The 12,396-nt window shown below is 43.7% G+C and overlaps 1 protein-coding gene across 1 annotated transcript in view; it reads left to right on the top strand.

Moving 5' to 3' along the window:
• The first annotated feature begins 2,859 nt into the window (after positions 1 to 2,859).
• Positions 2,860 to 12,396, top strand: part of LOC146183596 (RYamide receptor-like) — a 288,411-nt gene continuing 278,874 nt past the window's right edge. The window contains exon 1 of the mRNA XM_084608380.1: positions 2,860 to 3,407. Within this exon, the coding sequence (XP_084464506.1) occupies positions 2,860 to 3,407 (548 nt within the window). The remainder of the gene's footprint in view (positions 3,408 to 12,396) is intronic.

Below are 12,396 nucleotides of genomic sequence, written 5' to 3' on the forward strand. Positions count from 1 at the left end.
CGAAGTCGAGAAATCAGATGCCGATACTCGCTTACTTTTTATCATCCAAAGAAGGACATCAAGAAAGCAAGCTTACATCAGCCAGCTTACTCACCATCAGAGAGCAGCGGTCAGCGACGGCGGTGGTTGCGCCGCCGCTCGGCCGCTTGCCCGCTCCACCGGCAGGCGGGGCTGCTCGGTTACTTTTGGCAACGACGGTACAACCTCCAGACATAGACCATGATCGTCTAGTGAAGTATCGGGCGAGCTGTCGAAGGTGCCTTGTTCAGTCAGCTCTTGTCAATGGTATCTCGACAATGTTAGTTTTATCGTGAGCCGATCGAGAAGCATCGCAAACTAAGCAGTTGCCAACGATTCAACTATGTTCTGGTATCAACTTGTAGATTATTTCGTGACCCTCTTGTAATTCCTGGTGGTGCAGATGTCGTACCTCAGCTGCAAGCTGCTCATGGTCGCCATGGCTCAAGACCGATTGAAGACACTGCAGGGCATTTTTAGAATCACAGAACACAGCCCATTTTTGAGGCGTTTGTGCGCAGATACACTTTACAGCAGGACAAAGTGCGGCCAGTACTGCTCCAGGGGAAGTAATGTTGTACAAAATCAGATGATAAATAATTGCTTGTCTCGCAGGAAAGATGATGGCGCTTGCAAAACTAACAGGGGTAACCGAGCCATCCGTATACGAGTGCGGTCGCAATGGTCATTAGCATGAAAAGTGTCAGTTGTTGAAACAAGCTGTGCATCCTGGTTTAGTGCAAGTGAGTGTAATAGTCTACGGCGGCAGTCACCGAATGCTAACCACCAAATCATTTCAGTGACGGTAACTAAGGCATCTGCATTTCTTTGGGTGTAAAACGCAAATTTACCCTTGTGCTGGTATTTCTGTACATCGTACAAAACATTGGTGTATATTGTGTTTCCGTGTCCCTTGTATAGCTATCACTACGACACTTGTGCTCGTTCGTGCGAACGTTGCCCACGGCTGGTCTACTTCAACAAAAGTGAATTTAGTGAAGCGCCAATAGTCATACGTTTGATCACAGATGCCATGTACTAGCTTCAAGGAAAGATCACATTTTATTGGTTTAAATATGGGTTCCAGCTTTATATCCGGTTTAGTATAGTAGAGGTGAAATGGCATCTGGGGTCTTCATATTCTTGCTGTAGTATATGAACAGAGGATAAAAAGCACGGCTATCAACAGTGTTCGACCCTCATAGTTGTATACACGCGGAGAAATATTACCTGCAAGACGTAGAATCCTACACTCTGAATTGTTGTACTAAGTAGCGTGTCGATAAATGTTATGATGAGCTCAACCTTTTCCGCACTTTTCTGAACTTTATATGGTAACGTAATTTCTGCCTGTAGTTTATACCCTGGTAAACGTAAAACAGCACAGCTTACATTAATCTACTTATGCAGCAACGGATGCGTCCACAGCTTTTGCAATATTTTGTATATATATATATATATATATATATATATGTATATATATTCGTCCTAATTGTTTTAAATATCATAATATTGATGGAATTTTCTTCATTAATAAAGTTTTTGTAACATTAGGTGTTGCGATCTGATTTTTAGATCTAACATCAGTCCAGCACTAGCATTTTTAATAAGGGCCAAACTGACGCTATGTGCGTTTGTCCGGAGATGCTTTGAAGTGAAGTAAACCTTTGAAACTGAAGGTCGAAGCACATCGACAAACAGAAGTGTAGAAATTCCACAAAAAATCTCACCTCGGGCTATCACGCCAATCTCCGACTCACAGGCATTCCTTGTCAGGCGTTATTTATAACTGTTTTCCGAGGTACGCTCCTCAAAATTACGGACCGAGTTTTAACAACGCGGCAATCTAGAACACTGATTAGCGTGCGTGCAGTGCCGCTACCGTTTACCCGCGCGCGGCGCTAGGCCAATTTGCGCAGTCGCTAGGTGGGACGTCCGCTTCGCGCTCCGACGCGGTATGCACCGAAGGGACAGGAGGAGTCGTCCTCATCTCCTCAGTCGACGAGAGCGCCGCTTAAGGAGCGCTACCTATATGACGGGAGACCGGGAAACTGGGAGGCTGAAGAAGGGGTGAGGGGATGGTGACGTACGAGACTGCAGGAGGACGAGGAAGGAGAAGCGTGGCGGTGAGAAGGCAGCGGCTTTGTGCAGGGAAGGAGGAATGAAGGGCGGTGAGGGAGCAAAAGAAGCGAAGGGGAAAGCGCCGCCGCCCGCGCCGCCGACTAGGGAACCCCAACGCGCGCGCGGTTAGACGCCCGCGTGTCACGGAGCCGCGAACAACGCAGCGAGTTGCCCGGCCTGCGCTAACCTCGCCGCAGCTTTTCAGGTGTAGTGAGCGCCCCGCTACTTCGCTGGGAACTTTTTCACTTGTTTCTTAGACCTCTCTTCACGTTCGAAGGCTAGGAGCAACATGTGCATAATTTGAGCGTTCTGGTAACATATTCGTAAGAACTTTAATCAGTGTCATTTCGATGCGTAAGTGAGGTACGCTGGAAAGAACTTACCGAAACATAGGTTTAAAAGTTTGATTTTTTTCCACCTCCTATAGCCTTAATGTCATACGCAAATTTTCAGTGCACCTTTAGCTTGTGAATAATTCAACGAAGCATAAAGAAACTTCACTCAAGTTGACCATCTATCAAGTGGACTCTTTTTCCTCCGGGAAAGCGCGGCATCGAGCGTGAGTGCGCAACTAGGCAAATAGAACCACCTACTGCTAGTCCTAAGCTGTTAGAAGAGAAACCAAGAAACGAACTCTGAAACCTTATTATTCGCTGTATATTGTGGACTTCAAAGGTGTTAATTATTGAGCCTCGCACGCAGAACAAAGCAACTGCACAGATGTCGCAAATGAAAGGCTCGCTTACTGGGTGGTCGGCCGCGCCGGACATAGGAGAAGAAGACACCACCTTCTCTGAAGATATCTCGCTTGGCACCAATGGTTCAGCATCATGGCTATATTACGTTCGAGACGCTTTCAAGCCACTGTCGCCAGAGCTACCCTCGGAAGACGACAACGTTTCATACGGAGCGACTACTGGGAATATCACGATTGCAGATTATCCTCCCATGAACGCACTGGGATTCGAGCTCCAGGCTTTCCTCATAGCTCTGTACAGCCTTACCGCCCTTCTCGCTCTTGGCGGCAACGTGATGGTAATCGTGGTGCTCGTCCTGGGCCGTAGGTCATCCCGCGAACTGCGGCTGTTCTTGGTGAATCTAGCCCTGTCGGACATCGCCATGGCGGTGTTTTCCATACCGTTTACATACACTGACTTCATGCTCGGCTGCTGGATCTTCGAGCCACTCTTCTGCCCCGTGGTGCTGTTCATGCAGCACGTCTCGGTCATCGTCTCTGTCTACACTCTTACCGCCATCGGTGTCGATCGGTGAGTACTGTCATTCGCTAATTTTTCATCTGTGTGGTCTCAGATTTGAGTTCGACAGTAGGGTATCGTACGTATTCCCGCTTCACTGTTGCTTACCACTCAAACCGAGCTGATCGTTTCCGCTTTGAAGAAGCAACACCTGAATCTTTCATACGTTCTTTCTAAGCATCAATTTTTTTTCTTTGCAGCATTTCGTGCTTTGCTTACACACCTTATCCATGCAAACGGTAGCACTGGTACCGCTAAACTGTCAATTTGGCAGAACGTGTAGGAGTTTTCCTTATTTTTCAAATTTTCCTTATCATTTCGCTTTACTTAGAACAAAATTACACACATTAAATTTATTTTCTTGCAAATTACCCTTGGCACGTAAAAAAAACTCAGGTAATAATTTGTCGGTATTGGAATTAGGAGGACAGAGAGGTTGTCATAAATTTAACGTTGTTCTAACTTTATGATCTCGGAAGATATATTTCGAAAATGTTCTGTACACTGACAAAACGTGGAGACTTTGTGACTGTGTGACCTGTTGTAACGCAAATGTCACAACAAGTCGCACAACCGCTGAACTCTATTACAGTGTAACGAGCGGTATTTCACCAAGCGCTATAAGCAGTAGTTCTCATCGATGACATTATTTTAGTGATTCTTTCATTTCTACCCTATTCTACGCATGCGTCGTTCTTTGAGACCGCATGATGTTTCCAATTTATCGAATAATTTATATTTTTGTGCAGTTTGTTGAACACTGAAACAATTTTTCGTCCTACTTGAGGGTGTAATGTATACATCAGGCTTTTGTCCTGTTTTGGAGCGTTCTGATGTTGAACGCATTGTGAGTAGTGTGGTCTGTTCCTCGCACTTTGGAGGATTGCAGAATTCAAAATCTTCGAGAACACAAAAAAATGGTTTTCTCGGTCAGGGCTGATACACTTTACGAGTGACTATGCTTCACATAATCTTGATTTTAAAATGGATTGTTCGAAGCTGCAGATATTTTCTGGCTAGACGTGACAAGATGTCACTTTTTGGCGGCAATATAAAGGCTCCTGTGGAAGCGTATCGCTCTTACATTTGATCTTCCAGCTCACTGTGTGTGCTGCCAAAAATAAATCAGGACTTCCTAATGAAAACAGCGCCAAAATGTTCGCTCCCTTTGGGCGGGGAAAAAAGAGCAATATTTCGAGCATGCACAGCTTTGCGCGTGTACGTACGGGCTCAAAAAACCTCTCTTTTAGAAGGTTACTTTTTTGTTTGGTTCAGCTACAAAAATAAATATTTCCTCGCCCGATTGCTACATTCAAGCCATACCATACCTAATTTTCCTGCCCGAAATGCTGGTGGTTAAAAAAAATCAGAGAATGCAAACCGTTTTGTACAGGGTGTCATGTGTATGGGTGCATGGTTAGGATGTGCAAGAAAAAGCAAATGGATAGCCGATATTCTTCACGCATACTCAGTAAAGTGCCGCCGTAATTATGCTGAGCAGTGTTAGTGAAAGTAAAATGAAATATATGCATTATGCTATTGCAGATATTTCATATATTACAAGACATGGTTGATTTCAATCATGTGCGATGAAATATTTCTGAGGGATTTTCATGGCTGTGAAATAATGAGTAGGGAAAGTCACATACGAATTGAAAAAGGAAGAGCGATGGGCAAATTTGAAGGAGTGACACTGCGTTATAGTTCACTCTACTATCCTATTATGGCCTCCAGTGTAGTAAAGTTCGTTTTGTATAAACCGCCGTCACGCTTCTGTGGGAGATAGAGTTTAAAATAGTGCTTGCGCCCTTCGATATCCGAGCGCTTAGATTTTTTTCCTTTCATTGTTGTAGTACAACCATTTCTATAATGTAATCTTTACTTGCGTTTCATCGATGCCATGCGAAGTCGGTCTGATACAGTCCCAGAAATATTCAACATACACTTCGATACTTCTGTGAAGAATTCGCACGAAAAGCGTGCTTCAACTATGATTATAACTTGCTTTCGAGCAAACGTTAGGAGTGTTTGGTCGCAGTGTGCCTGCTAAGGACAGATTTTGTCTAATATAGATTAGTCTTGGTTGCAGCTAATTGGATGTGACTTCATATTATTGTTTTCCAGTTTTTTTTTTTAAAGGGGAACAAACATTTGACGCAAAGCCTAGTTATAAATGTGCCCGCAACATGTCTGCGCAGAAAAAGGGACAGGGTTAAAAAAAAGGTCGCATGCTCTCTTGCGCGGAGAAAATTGAACTCTACGTTCTGTTTGGTCTCACAGTTGCTTTACGAGGTTTTTAGAGCCCAAAGCAAATAAACAAAAAACAGGTTCTTTCAAAACTACTCGTTTTCGCCCTTTTTCGGTGGCAAAGGAATAAGAAGAGGCAGGGTGGAATGGAGATATTACATTCCAGCCTTACACTGCCAAAGGCGCAGTTGCATGCAAGGAGGTGCTAAAATTTCCGCTGTTAAATACTGCCTCAAAGATCGAGAGACGTCCTGTGAGCTCAAAAGAATAAGTACCCAGTTCCAGTGTCGCCATGTAGACAACAAACAGAAACGTTGGACGCCACGCAGGAAGAGACAGCTTGAAGGCTTCGTCCCATTGGAAATATTGTTAAACCAAAGTTCCTACCATTCTGCAGAGAAAAAAAATCACTCGCGAAATGAATAACATTGACACCGAAATGAAAGGAAGGAAAAACCTGATTGCTGCAAATATCTCAAAATCAGAGCTGTCATTATATGAACTCGATGGGCCCTTTCATTGTAATGCAGAACTATGGCTAACTGTAAGCTCCAAGAACAATGTGATAATCTGAGAACAAGCAAGCTTCCCACGCATATGCCACCGACAACAGCAATTTTTGCCTTATGCAAAACTGAAGTAGAGATGAAGGCTATTTCCATCGGCAATTTTAATCTGCTGACGATGGCCATAATGATGACTAAGAATCCCATTTTCAAACAGGAGAGCGACTCGTTCGACCAGGATCCGATGAAACAGGAAAGAAAGAAAAAATAAATTATCACCTAAAACCGCTTTTATAACATTCCGCTTTGTACTTCCATCTCAGTGCTAAGATAGACCTTTGTCCTGTGCGGGATTAAATTCACAACGGGCTGTTGCTCGCCGTTACTCTTCAAAACATGGAATTTCAATATGATCGTACAGTCGTGAAAATGAAGTAGCTCCTTGAGCTTACAAGCAAGTCAGCACATTCCAAGTACTCATGCAGACAGTCCATTACATACCTTGTGGAGGGACCATGTTCCCTGTAAAAGGAAGGCAGTAATAACAGATCCGTCATCACTGCAGTTTCCTCAGCCATGGAAAGCGCGTAAAAAGAAGCAGGCATTGAGAAACAAAATAATCTTTCCACAGTGCGAGCCTAGTCGGACCTACGGACAGATGAGAGATTACTCACTGATTGAACCCTTTTGGTGACGGCGTGCCTCCATGGAAGGCTCATTATTGTTAGAAGTTCAGGGAATGGCCTCAAATGGGCAATTGGGACGCGTTGACGCATACGTATGCAGAATTATGGATGATCTGGAGCGGCAGTAGCCGAGGCAGCTGCTGTTTCTTAGCATGGGAGACCTCTATAGACGCCGGCTTTCACGCATTTGTCAGCATCTATGAAACTGTACTTCAGCCACTGATTATTTATGTGTCCTCCTGATGAAGCGCACATTAAATGAAAGGGTGTGACTTAGGGTAGTGATGAAAAGGAATGCATTAAGGCACTGTCTGCCTGGCCACAGACGGTTCGCCAAGCCTATGGCCGCCGTAATAGTTTATGATTTCTCATTATGCACCCTAACGGTATTCGTTGAGACGCAATAAGGAACTAATTAACATCCAGTTGCCGTTCAGCTGTCAAGCACACAAGTTAACCTCATTGCAAACCTCTCCAAAGCTGGTGCCTACTGTCGATGAAAAGATTGTACGCAGTAAGCACTGGAGTAGACTCGTCGCGAATAAGCACAAATATCCTAATTCATTTCGTACGTTGCCGTATATGTTGAAAGCATTACGCAGCAAAACACAAAGCTGTGCATCTGCGTTCCCCTCGCAATCCCTACTCCAGGGCTTTCGGACAATATCGTGCGCTTTTTTATTTTCCTGAATCCACATGTGATTTTTTTTTTACCTTTCCGTTTTCTTGCGACATGGCTTTGCTTTAGAAAAGATTAGCGACGGCTTAACCACCGCTCTTACCGCGTCTCGCTCCATTTCTTCTGGAGTAGTTTTGTCAACAGTTCACTGAAATTTATTGCTTCTATTCAAGGTAGTTTCTCTAGTAGCCCGGCTTTTTCTTCGCGCGCCTTTAATCAGCCGTTTCCTGAGTGGCAGGCGTTGTTGGCGCGTTTCCAAGTATACGGGAACTCTCAACAACAGCGTGCATCAAGAGCGGGGGACAGAAATTAGCATTTGCTTTTGTTCCATTCACTTTTACCTGGAAAAATTACCATAGCAATGCGTTTCATATTGTATTGAGGTACTCAATTCAAACGTCAAGTTAAGATCACATAAAGACGCTAGATTCTGCCAACACTATTACCTATGAGGGTTAAACTTTACCATAAAACTGTAAGTAATGCTGACACCGCATTGAACGCAGAGGTAACACGTATATTCAACCCTGGATCCATGTCTTTCCCTGAATAAAATAAATACGGACCATTGAATTCTGTTCAGCTCTGCGAAACAAAAATTACGCGCCTTTATCGACTTCACTTCACCAAAAGGTGAAACAGGGCTTTTTTGCAGTTATCATACAGCAAGAGAAATGATATGCATTGTTGCGAGGTGCACAAGAGGTACCTTAAGAAGAATTCAGTTTATGGGATAAAATTTTTCAACATGATATTAGACTCCGCTTGTATCCGCCAGTAGTGCATCATAATTTGTTTTCCTTGAAATTATTCTGTGTTAAACCATCATTTTTCTTCAGTACCCGAAGTGTCTATAGGGCTATACATAGTTAGCGGAAGCAAAACTGTACTTGCGGCGAAAAAAAAAAAAAAACATTGTAAAATCGCGTTCGTTCATTTGTTTTTTTTTTTTTTTGAACTTGTAATTGTGTCATCAGCTTTCAAAATTTTTAAAAATAAAATAACAGGTCGTGACAGGCGAGTACAGAATGAGGACCGCTTCGCACTTCTAAATATATCAGAAAAGGGTGCGGAACATGGACTCAGACATGCACATGACGATCTGTTGAGGTAGCCGATTCCAGTCGTGAATTGTTTATGGAAAAAAAATGTTCTTTTTGCATTATGTTCCCTAGTTTTTCAACTGTGATCAAGCCTACTTGACTAGATTCGGATTGGAAGCAAATAACTGTTTTCGTTCATCTTTAACGTTTTTGTGTTAAGTCTTATACAGCATTTCTAATCGAAAGTTTTCTCTTCGCGTAGATAAAACCACCCATCCCAGCGTTAGTTTAATGCTCGTAACACTATACTGTTGTAGTCATAGTTCTGGGAAATAAATCGAGCAGCAGAGTACTTGGCACGTTCCACTATGTCAATCAGGATTAAAATTTGCGGATGCCAAACAACACAGGCATACTACAATACTGGCCGAATATAAGGGAGGTATAAAAGCTCTAACTTTTAAAGGTGCCATTTTAAATTTCGTCTTAAAAAATGCAACATCCTCGAAGCTCTACAAGTAACGTGACTTATTCCTTGTAAGATTGGAGGAAAAGTAAAAACAAAGGCATTTATAGCCATATACTCTAGAACATATATAGCCAAGAACAAAGCTAGCGGAATTGATAGCATTCCAGCTGAGTTGCTTCAAAACCTCAACCATGACGCTGTTAACATTCTGCATACATTATGTCAGAAGATTTGGACAACCCTGCAGTGGCCACAGGATTGGAGGAGGTCAGTTTACATCCCCATTCCAAAGAAAGGCAGTGCCAAGGATTGTTCCAACTACCGCACGATCGCGCTTATTTCGCATGCTAGCAAGGTGATGTTGAAAATCCTCCAAGGTAGGCTGCAGCAGTATGTGGATCGGGAGCTTCCAGACGTGCAAGCTGGGTTTCGCAAGGGCAGAGGAACTAGAGACCAAGTTGCCAACCTTCGCTGGATCATGGAAAAAGCAAGAGAGTTCCAGAAACCCATCTACTTCTGCTTTATTGATTATGCGAAAGCGTTTGACTGCGTAGATCACAGCAGATTGTGGCAAGCTCTCCAAGAGATGGGAGTTCCAATTCACCTCATCTGTCTCCTCAGGAACCTGTATGAAGGGCAAGAGGCCACAGTCAGAACTGGGCATGGTCTTACTGATTGGTTTCCGATTGAGAAAGGAGTGAGGCAAGGCTGCATACTGTCGCCCTGCCTATTTAACCTATATGCAGAGTGCATCATGAGGAAGGCCGGTCTGGACGAGTCTTCAGCTGGAGTGAAGATTGCTGGAAAACGTATCAACAACCTTAGATATGCGAATGATACCACTTTAATTGCAGAAAGTGAAGCGGAACTCAAGAGACTTCTGATGCGCGTACAAGAAGAGAGTGAGAAGTTTGGGCTTAAACTAAACATTAAAAAGACAAAGATCATGGCGTCTTGCCCTATCAAGTCCTGGAGCATCAAGGGACAAGAAGTGGAAGCAGTGACAGATTTTCTCTTCTTGGGCTCCAAGATTACCTCGGAAGGAGACTGCAGCCATGAAATTAGGAGACGCCTGCTTCTGGGAAAGAGAGCAATGGTTAGCCTTGACCGCCTAGTAAAGAGCAGAGACATTAGTCTGCCAACCAAGATCCGTATAACTCGTGCTATGGTCTTTCCAGTTGTGATGTATGGATGCGAGAGTTGGACTGTGAAAAAGGCTGACCGCCGAAGAATTGACGCGTTTGAATTGTGGTGCTGGCGAAGACTCTTGAGAGTTCCTTGGACTGCCAGAAGATCAAATCAGTCAATATTGTCGACCATAAACCCTGACTGCTCATTGGAGGGTCAAATTCTAAAGTTAAAGCTCAGCTACTTTGGTCATCTGATGAGAAGAGAGGAGTCGCTGGAGAAAGATTTGATGTTGGGAAAGGTTGAGGGTTGCCGGAGAAGGGGTAGGCAGCGAACGCGATGGTTAGATGGCATCCTCGAGGCACTGCAGATGAAGTTATGTGATGTTAGGAAGATAGTAAGAGACCGGAAAGCGTGGCGTGACATGGTCAATAGGGTCACGAAGAGTCGGACACGACTGAACGACTGAACTGAACTGAACTGAACTCTGGATAGAACGATTGTATCTAATTTATATTCAGCAAAGTAAAGGATGATGCCTGCGTCTAAAGGAAATAAAGGGACTCGTTTTGGATTTAATGACATCTTTCACTTCAAACGCCATTGTTGTATGAGGTCTCAGTTACTCTCCAAATGACATGAATCTGAATAATTGTTCTATGCCCAAGGACGCGGGATCGAATCCTGGCCTCGGCGGCTGCTTTTCAACGGAGACGGAAGGCTAGGCGGCCGTGTGCTCTTCGATGGCAGTTAATGAAGGCCAGGTGGCTGAAATCGCCGGAGCCCTCCCCTACGGCGTCTCCCATCACCTGAGTCGATTTGCGATGTTAAACCTTATAAAGCTACCCAAACCGAACCAAACTTTAGCATCCGAGTTTTAGCATGATCGCACAAAAAAGGACCCTCATGAATGCCACAGGTATATTGTCTTCTGTCAGTCATGCCAGCTGCTAAAGTGTAAATGTGGGGCACAATGCTCGGCGTGTCAGTGTTACAAAAATAGAAAAGCGTCGCTATTATTCCTATTTCGCACTACGTGCACGCTGCATGTATAACCGTAATACTGCAAATGAAATATTATTGCCTTCCGCGCGTGCCTATATTCTAAATGGAGTCACCGATGTCAAGTACTTCTTAGGTACACTTTGCATCAAATTAACTGCTGTACAGTGGTAGCATTAGTAGTCCAATATTTGAACGTCTCTAGGAGAAGAGGAAAACCGTCAGGAGCAATAATCTTCATAACGTGATGCTGTCATTGCTGGCGTCTAGATGGCGCTAAAGTAGATGGTCAAAAAGTAAAGACCACTCCTTCACTTCTTGATTTCCCAAAAGTTGAAAATAAAAGTCTACCAATAGGTGCCAATTACGCCGAGCATGCAATGATTGTATTAGCCCTTATTTCAATCCAGCTTCCCTGCAACCTCATATAAAAGAGACTGCAGCAGAATGCACTCCTTTATAGTTACCCATGGATATATTGAAAAGGGGTCAGATCTCACGTCTAGTATATTTCCAGCGAGATACGGAGGGCTTAAAGCAGCGTCCCTCACTGACATATGCAGGGGTGGAAGCGCTGCACAAATCGCGATATTCTTTAGGGCCATTTGTTTAACCTACACCAACTACACCAGTGTAGGAAATCTCCTATACCTACAATGGATTTTTGCTGCACTGGTGTAGCTGGTGTAGATTAAAAAAATGGCCCTTTTGTCAATCTGACCTGTTGCGCCAAGCGGCGCCTAAACGGCAATTTACGCGATAATTGACCTTCGCAAGTATACGACGGCAAATTTTGCCGAGTATTGAGCAGTATTGAGCGAGGTTGAGCAACCATCGTGCGCTCCCTAGAAAACTACGCAAATGCATTCACATGCACGACACTTGGGACCAGCCATACCTATTAGAGTTTGTCGTAAAGCTGTTATCGCTGCAGCACTCCAGGAAATGCTGGTGGCACGAGTCTTTCTGAAAGGATCTTAACAGCAACTAGTCTATTTCGCTGCTGCTTACAGAAGCTGTCATTTCTCTATTTTTCTTTCATGAACTCGAGCAAAAAACTCTTCATAGCCATTGCATTCCTAATTAAGTCTGGCAAATGGGATACAGAGTACACTTTCAAGAAGTTTTTGGACTAAAGTACAATTTCTTCGTTTCGACTCTAGTTAATTCGGTACTTTTTTGTAATTCAAACCGTTTTCGGAAATTTTTTTCAATTCCATTAGATAAATCGAACTTTAGGT

The sequence above is a fragment of the Amblyomma maculatum genome, chromosome 7 (genome assembly GCF_055883805.1).
Source record: "Amblyomma maculatum isolate TAMU_Amacu chromosome 7, ASM5588380v1, whole genome shotgun sequence".
Taxonomy (NCBI): Eukaryota; Metazoa; Arthropoda; class Arachnida; order Ixodida; family Ixodidae; genus Amblyomma; species Amblyomma maculatum.